The 17,594-nt window shown below is 38.7% G+C and overlaps 1 protein-coding gene across 1 annotated transcript in view; it reads left to right on the top strand.

Annotated features, from left to right (window-relative positions):
* Window positions 1-17,594, top strand: part of MTR (5-methyltetrahydrofolate-homocysteine methyltransferase) — a 78,706-nt gene that overhangs the window by 20,424 nt on the left and 40,688 nt on the right. The window contains exons 9-14 of the mRNA XM_015819027.1: window positions 3,476-3,576; window positions 4,210-4,271; window positions 7,006-7,073; window positions 11,291-11,370; window positions 15,477-15,589; window positions 16,028-16,168. Coding sequence (XP_015674513.1) covers window positions 3,476-3,576; window positions 4,210-4,271; window positions 7,006-7,073; window positions 11,291-11,370; window positions 15,477-15,589; window positions 16,028-16,168 — 565 coding nt within the window. The remainder of the gene's footprint in view (window positions 1-3,475; window positions 3,577-4,209; window positions 4,272-7,005; window positions 7,074-11,290; window positions 11,371-15,476; window positions 15,590-16,027; window positions 16,169-17,594) is intronic.

Below are 17,594 nucleotides of genomic sequence, written 5' to 3'. Positions count from 1 at the left end.
CCTGCCCCCACTTCACAAGGAGGGACTCACCACCGTCTATCTGAGGCACAGTGGTCTCCCTTGGGCCCAGATTCTCCCGTATAATGACCGCTACCCCACCGCCCCTACCCCGGGTCCTTGGCTGATGGAATACCTGGAAACCCGGCGGGCACATATCTACGAGGGGCACTCCCCCCTCTGTGCCCAGCCAGGTCTCCGTAATACCTGCCAGGTCCGCGCCCCCCTCTTGAATAAGATCTTGAATGAGGGGGGGACAGTTGTTAAGTGAAGACTAGCTGTATAAGCAGTACTGTGGATAATTTACTCTGCAGCTAAACCTCTCAGTAGCCATTTGCAGTGAACTATGAGTTGCTTAGCCGAGCTCATACAGCCTTCACTGCTGACTGAATCAAATATTGTTGCTTCTTAGCAGAAGAATCTCTGCCTAAAATTGAATCAAAGATTTCATAAACCTCCCCATGGATTACAGAAAAAAGTGTAAGAAGTCAACGAGATGGCTTAGTTTATACAATATTACAAGAGTGTCCATTGATAAGACTGTCAGCTTAAACAGAACAGCTACTATAATATTTTTTTAGAAGATGCAGTATTACAGTGAAATACATCTTACCTTTTGCATTGCAGTAAGTAAAGCACAATTATATATCAATAGGGCCGCAGCCCCTTCTTTTAAGTGAAAAACTCTTAACTGCAATCTGTCTGAATCCTTTTTCAATAAGTATGTTCTCGCAGTAGCAGCCTGCTGAGAGATTGTTAAAGCTTAATCTGAACTGGAGGTGCAGAGAATCACCGCCTCATAAGAACTGAAGCAGTAAATTCAATTGTACTTACTTTCACATGAGGGAAAGCTTTACTCTCATCTTTTCTTCAGTCATCCTAAAATCTCTGACCCTGCTTGTGCTTTTACCATTACAGCTGTAGACTCAGGGAGGATTACTGTTCCCCCCCTGTTTTTATAGAGTTTTAAAGAATCATGCTCCTTGCCAAGGGAGATGCCCATTTTCTATATGTAACTTCTTAGGTGGTCAAGATTAATTTCTGTTACAACAAACTGTATTTTGATAATTTAGGATAGCCTTTCCTCCAACTGAGACTTCAACTCCCAGAATTCTGAGCAGTACCTATGCTGAGTGGGGAATTATGAGAGTTGACACCCACCTCTGGAGGACCACTAGCTAGACTAGAGACAGATGTGTTGGGGACAGCTAGGCAAATCATCAAGCAAGGTTTGTTCTTGTAAGGAGCATGTTTCTCCCAATCAGCTCCTTGAAGCTGCAGAAGAATTGCAGCTGCTCAGTTTTCTTGGTGGAAGTGATCGCTGGGCACGTATAACCATGCCCAGAAAACCTCAGGAGGCCATTTGAAGCAACTACAGGGAGTCATCATGTGGCTTCTTTGCAGATACATATGTGAATCCAGAGCTTGGTGGAGGCTTATCTTCTACAGCAGTGGTTCTCAACCTGTGGGTCGGGACCCCATTTTGGGTCGATCGACCATTTCACGGGGGTCGCCAAGCAAGGCTGTCCGCCATTTTTTTTGTCCGCCATTTTTCCCCTTTTACGGTGGTTGCCTTACCTCCCTTGGGCTGGGCCACCTGGTGGTCGGCCTGCTCCGTCTCTGCCGCTTGCCAGCTACGCCTCGGCCGGCGCAGGAGGCGGAACCACGCATGCGCGGCGCTCCTGGGCAGGGAAAATCCTCAACTTACGACCAGTTGGGTAGTCCTCGACTTACGACCGGTTTAGTCCTCGACTTATGACCGGTTTAGTCCTCGACTTATGACCGGTTTAGTCCTCGACTTACGACCGGTTGGGGTCGCGGCATTAAAAAGGTTGAGAACCACTGTTCTACAGACTTGTTTTTCTTATTAGTTCAATGATATTCTCACCTTTATTCCTGACTAATTACTAAATTAGCTTTATGTATAATGAATCTCTGGCAACTTCAGCAAGCAGCTGCTGCCTAGGAAGCTAATCACTGATGATGATCTTTCTTATTCTAGTCGCTTATTTAAAATATTTATATGACTGCCCATCTTAAGCAACTTTTTCTAGTTTTGAAGGTTGAAATTACAAATTACAGTTGAATTGGAAAGTTTATATGAGATTTCACTGCCCCCCACCTTCCCCATGTGTCTTTGCAATGTTTGTTTTAATCTTTTTATGTTTTAGCTTTTATGTAAATAAATGGTAGAGTTGACACTACTTGAAGATTTTACTTTCAGAATGTTCCCTATTTGAAATTGATCTCTTTGCTAAAAGAGCTTAATCTACTATCTGCAGAAGTACTAGCATTTGTATTACCTCCCACTGTATTTGATTTTTATATCACTCCATCTCTGAAAGGAGCTCAAACTGGTATATAGAAATAATTAAACATATTCCCATAAAGCAAAACAATAAAGCAATAAGATTGCAATAATTTATCAAAATATTTGGATATTCCAAAATCCCATCTGGTCCCAAAATATTCCCATTTATGTAAATCTCATCTTGGATTAGAGGTCACTGGTTTTAATCCACCACAATCCTTTTTACATGCCATGCTATGTATTTCTACTTCTACATCTAGATCCCATTCCAGTAGAAAACTGATGAGAGGGATCTCGGTGTCCTAGTGGACAATCATTTAAATATTAGCCAGCTGTGTGCTGCAGCTGCCAAAAAGGCCAACACAGTCCTAGGCTGCATTAACAGAGGGATAGAATCAAGATCACATGAAGTATTAATACCACTCTACAATGCCTTGGTAAGGCCACACTTGGAATACTGCATCCACTTGGAATACTGCATCCGGTTTTGGTTGCTGGAATTGGGTATGTCTAGTTTAATGAAGAGAAGGACGAGGGGGGATATGATAGCAGTCTTCCAGTATCTTAGGGGTTGCCACAAAGAAGAGGGAGTCAAGCTATTTTCCAAAGCACCTGAAGGCAGGACAAGAAGCAATGGATGGAAACTAACCAAAGAGAGAAGCAACCTAGAACTAAGGAGAAACTTCCTGACAGTTAGAACAATTAACCAGTGGAACAACCTGCCTCCAGAAGCAGTGAATGCTCCAACACTGGAAGTTTTTAAGAAGAAACTGGACAGCCATTTGTCTGTTACCTGCCTGAGCAGGGGGTTGGACTTGATGACCTCCAAGGTCCCTTCCAACTTTATTATTATTATTATTATTATTATTATTATTATTATTATTATTATTATTATTATTATTATTATTATTATTATTATTATTATTATTATTATTATTATTATTTACCACACTTGTGCCTGAAGAGCAATCATGAGATACTTAAATGGTAATGAGTAGGTGCCCTATTGCTGGATGAGTTCAAAGCAATCATCTATTAGGAATGCTTTAAATTGGATTCCTGCATAGGGAAGGAATTGATCATATTTGCCTAAATGACTACTTCTAAATGTATGGTTTTGTGATTAAAACAAACTTGGTTTTGTTGGATTCTCTTTTGTATTTGCAGCATTGGGCTAAACTGTGCTTTGGGAGCAGTTGAAATGAGACCCTTCATTGAAGCAATAGGAAAGAGTACAACTGCTTACATCATTTGTTATCCCAATGCAGGTATGTATACAGTAGATCTGTGTGAATTCAGCCCTTTCACAACAGTTGAAACAATAGGTGTTATGGAAGCATGATACATATATCTTGTACAGGTGCCATTATCAGCATTAAAATGAATTACTATGCTGATTAACTTATCAACCTGTCAGACATGAACCATTTATAAAATTGGGGTGAATGAACCTGCTTTGTTAGGTCCTTGTGTTTTTCCCCAAACAAATATTTCATTGTTTGGTGTCTTACCATGTGACAGATGAGCAGTGACTGTTAAAATTAAGTGGCTTTAGTCTGTGGCAAAATGGGCATGCTTCAGTGAAATCAGAGAGTTAGAGGTTTGAAATTTTAAATGTGGTATGCATATACTTCAACTTTGTGGTCATTTGGGATAAAATGAAATTGTGAAATGTCTGTTGACAAAATTGAACTGTTTTCTTTAAAAAGATGGTTTGTGCTTTGCCAGCTTGTGCTAAGTTTGTTGTTACAGTACATTATTCTGAAGCAAAAACTTCAATAAATGAGTTGCCTTCAGATAATTCATATGTTCACAATATTATAGTGCATTGGCTGCACTCAAGATATTTTTCTTTCCATTTATAAATATAAAAGATTTATAGAATTGAATATATTTTTCAGGTCTTCCTAACACCTTTGGTGGTTATGATGAAACACCTCAAGTGACTGGCAAGCACATTAAGGCAAGAGTATTTTCTTGTGAGAATTTTTTGTTATAGAAAAAAATGATTTATATGTTAGTTGGTAAAGTTTCTTTTTTTAAAAAACCTTATTGTAAGCTATCTGCTTACAGAGTTTAATAGTATAATAGTTTAATGGTAAAAGCTTTCACGGTGGGCATCTGTTGGGCAATGTAGGGTTTCAGGGTTTAGTGATTGTGTTCTAGACACCAGATTTCCTGATGTTACACTAACAACTGAGACTGGCATGTTCAGTTGCAAGGTGGTCTGCATAGCAGATCACAGACAACTGAGCAGGAACGGTTACAGGTTGGTGAGAGTTGCTCTCCGATTGATTCTTGGTTTGTATCTGATCTTGATTGATAGTTTTGGTGGTAGTAGTTCCTGATTGGCCCTTTTTTCATTTCAGCTTCTGATTGTTCATTTTTGGAGTGCTGATTCCTGATTGATTCCTAGTGCAGGTTGGATTCTGGTTGGTTACTCTGAGCAACTGATCCTAATTGGATTCATGTTTGGCAGCTTTCTCATTTGCTCATTTTTGGGAATTGATTTTTGGTTGATTCTGCTTTTGCACAGGCTTGTATTGGTCATTTCCTTGTTTGGAGCTGTGGCAGAGTCTCTCTTGTTTGTTGGTTGTGGACTCTGTGAACTTGTGGCCCAGGGCAGGTAACCAAGCTTGGCAAAAGAGCGAGTTTCCTATGGCTTCAATTAAGGAAGAATCAACTTAGTTATACAGACAGCAGTTAAGTCGATCTTTGCCTCTGAAGATGCCAATTACAGACATTTCTGGGGAAGAAATGCCAAACTGTACCTCTGCTGAGAGTGGAGACAGTGACTGTGGTGGAATAAATAGCCGGTAAATGGACCAATTCTTCACAGTTCCTCTTTAGACAAGGAGAGGGCTTGGGATTGCCCACAAATGCTCCAAATAGTTACTCCTTGTGAGGACACCACAAAAGAGTGGTTTCTGGCAGCTTTAGAATACTGGGAGATGAGGAAATGACAGCCCAAACCAAATGCTACATTGAAACTGACTGATGTCTTAATAATTAAAAGAGATGTACAAATAAGAAGCCCAAAAGAGTGATCTGACAACCTTCCAGCACTGAATTTACAAAAGAGACTGTTAAAGCTTTGAAGAATTTTCTGAGAAGGGACAAAGAAAAAATGAAAAGAAATTAAGTTCTAGGACATTAGTTGAAGGGACTAAAGATCTAGACTGTTTAAAATAAAAGAATGTAAAGTTGGTTTATTATTATTATTATTATTATTATTATTATTATTATTATTATTATTATTATTAAATAATAATAATAATAATAATAATAAAGTTGGAAGGGACTTTGGAGGTCATCTAGTCCCACCCCCTGCTCATGCAGGAAACCCTGTACCGTTTCGGACAAATGGCTGTCCAGTCTTTTCTTAAAAATTTCCAGCGTTGGAGCATTCACCGCTTCTGGAGGCAGGATGTTCCACTGGTTAATTGTTCTAACTGTCAGGAAGTTTCTCCTTAGTCCTAGGTTGCTTCTCTCCTTAATTAGTTTCCATCCGTTGCTTCTTGTCCTGCCTTCAGGTACTTTGGAGAATAGCTTGACTCCCTCTTCTTTGTGGCATCCCCTAAGATATTGGAACACTGCTATCATGTCCCCACTCGTCCTTCTTTTCATTAGTCAAGGTTAAAATAGATCTGTTGGTATTTCTGGTAACTCTTAATGGACCTTTGCTGATTTTAAGAGATAAGAGATCGGATATGAGAAGAAGAGATCATTTGTTGTAATTTGAGAGAAGATGTTGTTTATTTGTTGTAATGAAGGGAGATTTCTTTCTATATTTCTATATTATTTTTTTCCTTTTTTCTTTCTTTCCTTTTGCACTTTTTTCCTTTCTTTTTATTAGTCTGTACTGACTTTCATCTTTTTAATTGTAATGCATAATAAAATTACTATTAAAAAAATGAAGATGCCAGACACAGTTGCTGGCAAAATGTCAAGAAATCCTCTGCCTACTTTATGGTTACTAAACCCAGAAGCTCAACACTGCCCAACAGTATACTAGTTACTTATGAGCTGGCAAACATGCCTAGGATTATTGTGTGAGACCTTTAATGAGTAATCATACAAATCATAAATATGTCTACAGGGATGGGTATCAAAAAATCAAGATGGTGGCTGCAAATAATGTAATTGAAGCCCTGCCCCTTTTATATACCCTGCACTGCTGTAATAGCCACCATCTTGACTTTTTGATACTCTCCTCTCTCCTCCCCAACAGATATCCCTGACAAGTGGGGGTTATTCTTAGGTATGTAAATATAAATCTGCAAACTTGCTTTCCTATTTCTAGATGTTCTGCAATTCTAAGATACTCTGGTGTTGACCACAATGAAATTGTGTAAGTTGTATCATTAGGTGACATACAGGTCAGAAGGTGATCAGTGCCCAAGGAGTTTCATGTGACCCAGTCAATTTACTTTCAGTGGTATATTTTGGGCTGTTTCTGAGTATCAACTGGAGGCAAACATATAGGGAATTTAAAATGAAATATCTTCATCCAAGATGGAATTTAAGCCTTCAGTGGGTCCTTGAAAGAAATGGTACTGTGCTTTTTGGCTTCCTTACTGTACTTACTGGTAATTAGCAAGGATGTATGTAAGTAAAAATTCTAGCAAAGCTTTTGCATGCATGTGACTCTGCTCCTCAGACATTTGTGTCTGAAAGGTGCTTTTTCTCTTCTCCAGAATCTTGCCTTAGATGGTTTGGTCAACATAGTTGGTGGCTGCTGTGGGACCACTCCAGCACATATCCGGTAATTTCATGTATATAGGGTCCCTAATATCAGTAGTCACATTTTAACGTGTGGAACAATGACAAGCACACAGTTTTGTAGTTGTTATATTGCAGAGATTTTTGCATTTCCCTAGTGAACTGTTTATGGGAGTGGTGGCTTAATTTTTTTCTTTTCCTCTCTGGAAATGGCTTGAAGAAGGCCCTGCTGGTCGCTGTGGCTAAAACTCATGTTAAATTCTTCATGACAACATCCATTGTGTACATCTGCAAGTTGTATTCATGAGACATCTAACAGAAGAATCTGCTGGTGGGTGGGTGGTGGAACAGATATATTTCTTTGGCTAGGGTATTTGTTATTGACTTGTACCTCAAGACTGGGACACCAATGTCATTTAGAAGTTATCATCAGCAATTTCTGTAAGCCATTACTTAGAAGAATTGTAGACGAAAATGCATGGAGGTAACTGTCCTTGGTGTTTGTACAACTAATGTTGACTTGTTATGGGGTGGAATGAGGCATTGAAGTTTCTTCATGCCTCTGGAGGACTTTTGGGGAATTTAGCAAGTGAGCATATTTGGAAATTTTAGAAGATGTTTTAGGGCTTTTCTCAGCTGGGATCCATGGCTGTTCACAAAATGGCTACTATGGTGGGCATAGCAAGACTCAGAACACCCAGTTATTAGAGAGCAATTTGGTGAGATTGCTGTCTGCCATTATCTTTGTCTGTCTTGTAGATAGGTAAACCTTCAAACAGGAACTGAACTGAAGCTATTGGGGTGCATAGTACATTCCATATTTAAAATGTATTGTTTTGAAAAAAGCTATATTATATTTAAAAATTAGAAATATTTCTCTTTTGATCTCAAAACATATAGCCTGTTCCAAATGTGAAACAACTCTTTTGAATTCAAAGTTGGGCATTTTGATCTCAATTTATTTTGAAAGTGTTTTGCATGCCACTAATAGTCATCCTCCATTTCTAACGATGTCTCAAGAGTTTTATGGAACAGAAGCATTCTTGTAAATGAAAATAATTCTGTAGACCAGTGGTTCCCATGATTTTGAAAACATAAAAAATATTTAGATCTAATACGTTTTGTGACTGCTAAGAAAAATATTGATGGGTATTTTCATTCCTATGAGTATGATCGCTGGTCAAATGTAAGAAATACTCTATAGTAGCCAGGGAAAAAAGAAACTTTAGGCTGTGATGATGAATCTCAATAGCAAAAATCTTCAAAAAAAGCTTAATTCATTAAGTTAAGCTAGATATTTTTTACAGGTTTCAAAGAAGCTGTATATCAATTGTGGAATCTGCTGGTTCATCAATGCATAAAAGCACTGCTGATTAAGTTAATTAAATTAAATATTTGTTTAACTATAGCTACTTTAGTGAAACCTTTTCTGTAAACCTAGTATAAAATTAATTGGAAATATGGTCTTTTTCATTTGTAATAGCAAGAACTTACTCATCTTCTTGCAATAAAATGTGATGGAGCTGAATTTTAAAAGGCTTGTGACAGAATAGAAATATCACATTAAATATAGATAACCATCTGGGATAGAGAAGAAAAATAGATGGTTTGCAACTAAGAATAATTATGCTTTTATATATTCTGAGTTTCTGAATGTGTAGAGTTCCCAATGAATAGGTAATCTGGTATAAAGAATTTGATATCTATTTATTTCAATGAATCTTTTGGTGCCTCCATCTTGACAGAAACTGAACTAATGGCATTTCTGGAAAAGAGTATTAGCATGTTCAAGGCAATTTTAGTATGAACAAAAGCGTAAGACTTCCAACTTCCTTTTTAAAAGAGCAGATAAGTGAGGACTGAACTTGTTTAGAAGGTTTAAAATGAGTATCACTTTGGAAGGGAAAGCAGAAAAATACATTTATTTATTTATTTCAAAGATTTTTAAGGCTGGCCCTCCCATAATCTGTGGTCCTGGGTAGCATACGAAAACAAAAATGGAAAGAAAATAAGCACAATACAAAAACAAATCACAAAATCAGAAAGCTGACTTTGGACCAGTCATTCTCTCCAGCCCAATTCGCCTCACAGGGTTGTTGTGGGGAAAATAGGAGGAGGAAGGAGTATTATGTATGTTCACTACCTTAGTTACTTATAAAGTAGTAAAGGTGGGATAAAGAAAATCTAATAAATAAGCAGCACACAATTTATGAAAATACACATGACAAAATAGGCTCATTTGCCATCTTGGGTCAGTGCATGTAAGAAAAGCCAGGTCTTTATGGTTCCACAAAAGAGTAATGGAGATGGGGATATTCCAGCTTGGATGGGAGAGAGTTGCAGAGAGCATGTTGCTACTAGTGCCACCATATTCTGGACCATCTACAAGTTTTAAATGGTCTTCCAGATAGTCCATGTACAGCACATTATAGAAATCCAACTGAGATTTAACTTAAGATATGAATGATTATGAGAAGGGCCACCCAGTCCAGAAATAGATGTAATTGACACAAGCACAAAGTTGTGCAAAGACCCTTCTGAGGATAGCTATAGGCCCGTGATGGCGCAGTGTTAGAACGCGGTATTGCAGGCTAACTGCCCACAGCCTGGAGTTCGATCCTCACAGGGCTCGAGGTTGATTCAGCCTTCCATCCTTCTGAGGTTGGTAAAATGAGGGCTCAGATTGTTGGGGTGGGGGGAAACGAATGCCGACATTGTAACTGCTCAGAGTGCTGTAAAGCACTATGGAGCAGTATATAAGTCTAAGTGCTGTTGCTCTAGCTGTCACTAGCTTAATGTGTTGGAACTTCCAAGGAGGACTTCCAAGTTACAATACCAGCTCCCATTACCATAACCCTCAGTCTATGTATATGAAATATACATGCATACATACAGATATACATATATCTACACACACACATTAATATATGTGTGCCAGGCCCACAATTATCTGGCCAGCCTGTAGTGGCCATGAACTCACATGTTGCTTCCAATTTCATACCTAAGAAAGGCAGATTGAAGACTTGCAAGAACCATAATCCTAGGAAATTCCACTGCCAGCCCATCCACAACATCCAGTAGCTCAGATAGGGAAACAGAGTGGTAAAGTAATAACTGATCCATCTGATCCCTGAGGGCCAAACTCATGAACAGGATCTCACGTCTGGTTATCTGCAGAGCAATATCCCTGAAAGCTATAATAATTTCTGGGATGACAAGGCCATTCACTCACCCCTGCTCTGGGATTGCAGCCGATGCCACATTCAAAATCCAAGTTGGACTCATTTCTCATGACCCTAACAGCTTATCATTTGCTGCAGAAAGAGAGGACTGACTGGAATTGCATCCTTCTGCATTCCTTTTGTTTAGGAAAAGGGAGGCGAATATTTTACAACAGTTCGCTGAAAATTCTGTATGTGTTTCTTAATGAACTAACAACATTTTAAATTAAAAAAGTACTCCAAATATAATTGGTTACTAAGAGACCACATTTGTTTCTTTTATACGTGAATACTGTATAAATAAGTTGCAAATATTTTGGAGTCCAAGATAACACAATAGAAGAAACGTGCTCGTTGCTTCAGCTCTTTTGTGCCCCCTTGCAGAATGAATCCCCTTCCAAAAGTGTGGAATCTGGTACAGGATTGATATTAAAATTAATTTTATTAAATCAATGCATTTTCAGGTACAAGTGATTTGTTTTTCCAGGAGTAACTTCTTAGATTGTTCAGGAGGAATCTCTTTTTCCTCATCTTTTCAAGGGTTTTAGGTGGATTCAGATGAGAGAGAGGAATGAGGACATTTTCCCTTCCATGAATTTTTTAAAGTTAATTTGCTTCAGGAACCTACCTCAAAAAGCAGTAAAGACTAAAAAGAGATTAGAGACCAGAAGATGTTTTGAACAGGGCATGTTGCTCTGAGCCATTCACAAGTTACTTCTGTCTCGTGATCATTTTTTTCCTGAAACTCTCCCAAGCAGTGCTCTATTTATGAATACAAAAACGAGTAAATAATTTGCTTTGCTTTTTTATTTATCTTTATTTAGCCTGCTGTGTCCTTTCTGTACAGTATTAATATGTTAACTGCTGTACATATGATTGTAATTTATTTATCACTGTTCATATGATTAACACTTAGAAAGGAGAACTGGAAAAGAATATTAAAGACACATAAATGCCCATTTGCTTCTAGTGACTTGTGGAAGAATTTCATTCTTTCTTTTAAAGCCCTGGGCTCTTATCTTGCTGTTTTGTAATGCAGGAAGATAGCTGAAGAAGTAAAGGCATGCAAACCTCGGATCCCCCCTGCCTCTGTCTCTGAAGGCTACATGCTGCTGTCAGGTGAGATAACAGCAGATCCAAAATTCCTTAACTAGGATCTCTTAATTATATCTTAGAATTCTTTGTGGTTGCTTTATTTTTTTCCTCAAGACACCTACAAGACATTGGAAACCCTCATATAATACTTGTGTTAGGTTAAACTATTAGGTGAAGAGGATTTTTATTTTACAGCCTTTCAATCTACTTCCAAAAGCTCTTAGGGGGAATCTTCACTTTGCTGTACTTATTGGACACGAGGATGGCAGAGCTTAGATGGCTGACCTAGTTTATAATAGCATTATAAAATGGCTGCTGGTGGTAAAGGGGACACACCAGCTCCCTGTGAGTAAGCCACAGCATCAGACAGTGAGTGCCTGCAGACTTAGCGCTTGCTAAGCATAAAGACTCCTGTGAAGAAATGGGGGCTGGAGAAAAGGCTTCAGGACACAAAGAAAAGTTTATAGAGAAATCACCTGCTGGAATACTCTTTATCAGGCCTGTATGAACAAACACCTCAGCCTTCTGGGCTGCCTGGCCAGAATTCAGCTCATTGCCTAGGTAGAGAAAAGAATTGGTTCCTTGTGCAGCAAAGCCTTACTCATCCCAAAGATGCTTTTTCACAAAGCAACTGGACTTTGTTTTTCTTTGAAGACTTTTCACTTCTCATCCAAGAAGCTTCTTCAGCTCTTACTGGCTGGTGGGGAATGGAAGCATTTATATTCCTTGCAGACAGCTGGTCATTTGCATTCTTTTAGAGCAGTGATGGCGAACCTTTTAGAGACCGAGTGCCCAAACTGCAACCCAAAACCCACTTATGCATCATCGGGTGCCGGGTGGGTGTGGCCCATTGGCTGGACATGCCCATTGGGTGGGCGTGGCTACGATGGTAACGGCAGACTGGGTGGGACTAAAAAGTTCAATCAATCAGTTCCAACTTTGCAAGATCTTTTTTTTTCCGCGAGAAGTTGAAATTGACTGATTGATTGAACCTTTTTTTTTTTTTGTACACGGCGGCGGAGGCCTAAAGCGAAAAGGTTTTATAAAACCCAGCTGAAGGCCCAGGACTGGGGCAATGGTGCGCGTGCCCACAGAGAGGGCTCTGAGTGCCGCCTCTGGCACCCGTGCCATAGGTTCGCCACCACTGTTTTAGAGAGTCATTGATGATACCTGGAAGCTTATCTATGTGGTCAGGGTTACCTGAGTAATACAAATGGGTGTGGAGCCTTCTTGGAACTGTTGAAAGGACTGTGTTATAGACTGGAGGTGGATGATGTCGTATCCCTCCCTCTCTGTTGAGAGAGGACTGTTCAGTTTTAACATAGATGGCCTCTTTGACCCCTCTTTCAAACCAGCGGTCCTCTGTCCAAAATGTGGACTTTGCTGTCTTCTAAAGAGTGGCCTTTGTCTTTTAAATGCAGATGGACTGCTGAATCTGGTCCTGATGGGTTTGTTCTCCTATGTTGTGCCTTGTGTTTATGAAGTGGTTATTTTGTTTTCTCAGTGTACAAATCTGCACATGGCTCACTGCATTGTACTGCATATACCACGTTGCTCAGTTTGCTTCTGGGTGTTTTATCCATAGACAAAGCCTTACTCAGAGAGAAGGAAGGAGTTGTATGTAGTCCTTGACATACAATCATTTGTTTAGTGATCATTCAAAGTTAACATTGGTATTGAAAAAAGTAACTTATGACCACTTTCACTGTTGCAGCATCCCCATGGTCACGTGATCAAAATTCAGATGCTTGGCAACTGGCATGTATTTATGACGGTTGCAGTGTTCTGGGGTTATGTGATCACCTTTTGCTACCTTCTGATAAGCAAAATCAATGGGGAAGCCAGATTCCCCTATCCATATTATTAACTTAATGACTGCAATGATTCACTTAACTACTGTGGCAAGAAAGGTCGTAAAATGGGACAAATTGCACTTAAAAACTTTCTTGCTTAGCAACAGAAATTTCGAGCTCAGTTGTGGTTGTAAGTCGACCACCTGTACTGAAGTGAGGAGTTGCCAATATGCTGACAGCTGAGGCTGGAAGGGATGCACATGTGTGTACAGGAGAACAAGCCTCAAACTACTTCAGCCACACCCATTTAGGTATTTTTACTTTGGGAGCTATTTTTATTTTTTGTTTGGACTGTAAAATTTGTTTTGTTGGCAACCCCTGTCCCCGAATGCTTAAGAAACAGGGAAGAATAAAGAATAAACTTCACCAGGTTTTCTATCAGCAGGTCTACTGTTTGGTTTCTGTTGTTACTCACAGAACCTCCTCACCTCTGTCCACACCTCTGCTAAATTGTTAAGGCTATTGCCCACTTCTGGTGGCAATTCCTTCAATGGAACCATATCGTTGCCTTTTACATGACTGAATGCCTGGAAATAAGATTCCCATAAACAGTGTGGCCTTTGTTTTCTAGATAGAACTGATGCTATCACAAAGTGTATAATTGTTATGACTGAGGTAAGACATCACAGTATCTTTTTTTGCCATTTGAACATGTGCCTTATATTGAACCAGACATTGAACTCTTGATTCTAGTGTTGCTTACACCCACTGAAAGAAGTGTGTTCTCTCATGACTAAAACAAAAACAAAAAAACAAAAACCCACCCTCTTTCTGCACCCTGGATTTGGGAGCCTTCATTTTTCAGGATCCTTGTTAGACAGAAATACTAAGAGCTGCGTTTAAGATCTACAGACAAAGAAAGTGTTCCACCATTGATTAAATGCTTAGGTGATCATTTTACCTAAGCATCTAATTTTATTAATTTTACCTAATTTATCTAATTTTGCATGTGCTCACAATGATGGCTGTTAACACATTACTTTCTTTGGTTTCCTTTTCAAGCGTTTGGTAGGACTTATCAGAATTTTGCTATTTTAGCGCCAATGGGAAATGCCACATTGGCTTAAATTCCACTTGATGCTAATTTTAAACTATTTCTCAATTTTCCTGTGTTCTTGGGGTCTGTGGGAAAAAAGCATAATTAAATGTATGGTAGTGGACAAAGATTGGATTTATCTATTCACTTGCTAACTTTAAGACAGAAATAGTGTCCCCTTTCCCCTCTTGATGTGATATTTATTTGCAGATGCTTGTTTCTCCCATTTGAGATTCCTGCATTGAGCATTTTTCTATAGTTTTCAAAGATAAACTGTGAAGAAGATGCTGCAATGCATTTTTCTAATGGCAGAGAAGTGTCTGCCATGTATTTTCTGCCACTGGGCCTGATTTATGCTGCTGTTCTTGTGCCTTGATCAGCTCTACTTCAACATACACGATTGGGATTAATTTATATCTTGGGCTGCCCAATAAAAAGTGGGTACGTTTAGGGTAAAAATAATTATTTCTTATAGTATTTCTCTAAAGCAGGAGTGTCAAACTGCTGGCCCACGGCCGGACACATCACATGGAAGTCGCACCCACCCCATTGCCGGCAATGGCAAAACCGGCCCGATTTGTTGCACGACATCACGTGACGTCGCGAGTTTGACATGCCTGCTCTAAAGAGTCAGTTTGGTGTCGTGATTAAGGCATCAGGCTAGAAATCAGGAGACTCTGAGTTCTAGTCCTGCTTAAGGCATAACTGAATGACCTTGAGCCAGTCACACATTCTCAGCTATAGGAAGGAGGCATCGGCAAACCACTTTTGAAAAACCTTGCTGAGGAAACTGTAGGAACCAGGCCAAGCAGTTCCTAAGAATCAACATTGACTCAAACAACAACCCATTTGTGTAATGACGAACCTGAATGGCTAGGATCTCATTCTTTTTTGCCATTTCCTTATTCATTCATCCATTTGTTGTAAATCTGCTATAGACACAATGTGCTGCAAAAATATTCTATCTAAATCAGGTATGTTTTTAATGCAGCTGATGTTCATTTGAATTCTGTTTTACTTCTTTGCTGTATTGCCACATTATATTGTTTCAAGGAGAGTTAAAGATCAGGCCACATGGATCAGTAAGAAAGTTCTGTTAAACGCACATATTTAAATAAGGACATCTTTTAATAAAACTAAAGGTTCCATGTGGAATGAGAAAATTGTATATTCCAGTTTTTCAGAGAAGTATTCTTTTCCCCCTTGTATGTATGTATGTTTATATAAAATTTATTTTCCAGGTCTGGAGCCCTTCAGGATTGGAAAATACACCAACTTTGTTAACATTGGTGAACGTTGCAATGTTGCAGGATCAAGGAGATTTGCCAAACTTATAATGGCAGGCAAATATGAAGTAAGTCCAACTTTTTTTAAGCTTCAGGACTGGCATTAAAGTTTTGTATAGGTCTACTGTTTAAGAATTTGGATGCATAGTTTCTACTAAATAGATTATATAAATATAGCTTTTTTTGTTTTTTTGTTTTAGTACAGTGTGAAGCACAATCTTGAGCTCTTCTTTTGTAAAAGTGAGAGGTTCAAGCAGTTCTGAGTAATGTGATGATGGCAGCCTCTAAAATATTTTACAGAATAAATGTAAATAAATAAACTTGAACACATTTTATAGACTACAAAAGTAGAAACAGTGTTATGGGAAGACAGACATAATAAAAGCAGCTTGGTAAAAAAAATGCAGAAACAAATGCCATCAAAGTAAATACAAAAAGAAAAGGGGGAACTGAATAGAATTAGATGCATTTCATTTAGAACTGATGTCTTTTTTCCTTTAAAATAGGACGCCTTGAGTGTAGCCAAGGCCCAAGTTGAGATGGGAGCTCAGATCCTGGATATCAACATGGATGATGGAATGTTAGATGGTCCAAGTGCTATGGCCAGATTCTGCAAATATATTGCTTCGGAGCCTGACATTGCCAAGGTTATATATTTAACTGGAAAGTCTTTTAATAGGTCAGCTTTCCTGTGTCTGGTGTTCTCTACATGTCTTGGGACTACACAGTATCTCAATACCTCAGCAGGTTGCCTGACTGGAAAAATGATAACAGGAAATGTTAAAACCAGAAGAAATGCATTAGAAAGATTATTATAATTTTTGTGGTATTTAGAGAACATACTTCTGACCTGGACTGGACTGCTATAGTGTTGGAAGCTTACATAAGTGCCAGGTTTTGGGGTACTAATTTATTGTCTCCTTGCCTATCTAGATAGTTCTGGTATGGTTAAAGCCTTTGCGGTGTCCTTCTCAAATAGTGTTAAGTTTTCATTTCAGAGGAAAGTGCTGGCCTTGATTCTTTTACTCTCATAAGAATGTCTCTGGCTTTTGAAGTCAATTCTTGATTCCTGAATTTCCAAATCCATAAATAATACTAAATATCATAGATATCAAATGAGCACTGTGTATAAAATATTGCCCATCTTCAGAGCAGACATTATTTGGCACCAGTCTGCATGCATCTGAATAGCAGGCACTAGTATTCTAGTATTCTTAACCCCTGTCCTAGCAGCAGACATTTTTTTTTAAAGAATTATTGAGGTTTTTAAGAGATGAAATTTGGTCTCTGCAAGTTTTAAAAGTACCAAGTTCAGCTTTCAGATTGCCCCAGATGCCAAAAATTGGCTGCCTTATTTTTCAGGCAGCCTTGTGTCCTAGTGTTCTCACTGTCATTTCTGAGAGCACAGATTGTGGGGAGAAGGCAGAAGGGAAACTGTCACCTAAAAGGGTTTTTCTTCTGATCTTCATTCTGAAGTGAGGTCACTAAGCCTTTGGAACTTGGCAGGAAACCCCTCTGCTTAAGAGTGTTTTGTTCAGCTGTAATTTTTGTGCATCAGTCTGAACGTCAGCCCTGGACAAATATTGCTGTTAGGTCAAAGAATCTTTTCCAAATGATGTCACGATCTGAAGAAAGTTTTCTGGAAGAATCTTTTGAAAGAAAGAAATTAGTCTAGCCTATGTGGTAAATATAATAACGTAGACAATTTGCTTTCTTAAATTGCAAGACCTTTTCTTTTTCTTTTTTTTAATATTTTAATATTTTTTAAACCAACAAAACAAAACAAAACATAACACACATACACACACAATATATACTCCTCCCTTTTTTTTAACAGCGATTTCGTAACGGTAATCTTCTATTATTTACATTTCCCCCCCCTTATTCTTCTTTAGAATATTTGTCCTTGTTGCCCCGTTGTTTCTTATTTGCATTTTTCTTCCTTCATACTATACTTCATACTAAGAATAATACATATTATTATTACTATACATTATTATACACACATTTTCCACTTTTGACCTTTCCACATTTATTCTCCTCTATTATTTCTAGTCTCCAACCAGTCATACC

This window comes from Protobothrops mucrosquamatus, unplaced genomic scaffold (genome assembly GCF_001527695.2).
Source record: "Protobothrops mucrosquamatus isolate PMUCROS unplaced genomic scaffold, P.Mucros_1.0 scaffold850, whole genome shotgun sequence".
Classification (NCBI taxonomy): Eukaryota; Metazoa; Chordata; class Lepidosauria; order Squamata; family Viperidae; genus Protobothrops; species Protobothrops mucrosquamatus.
Note: the sequence above shows the minus strand (reverse complement) of the source record. Positions and strands in the feature narration are given on the sequence as shown.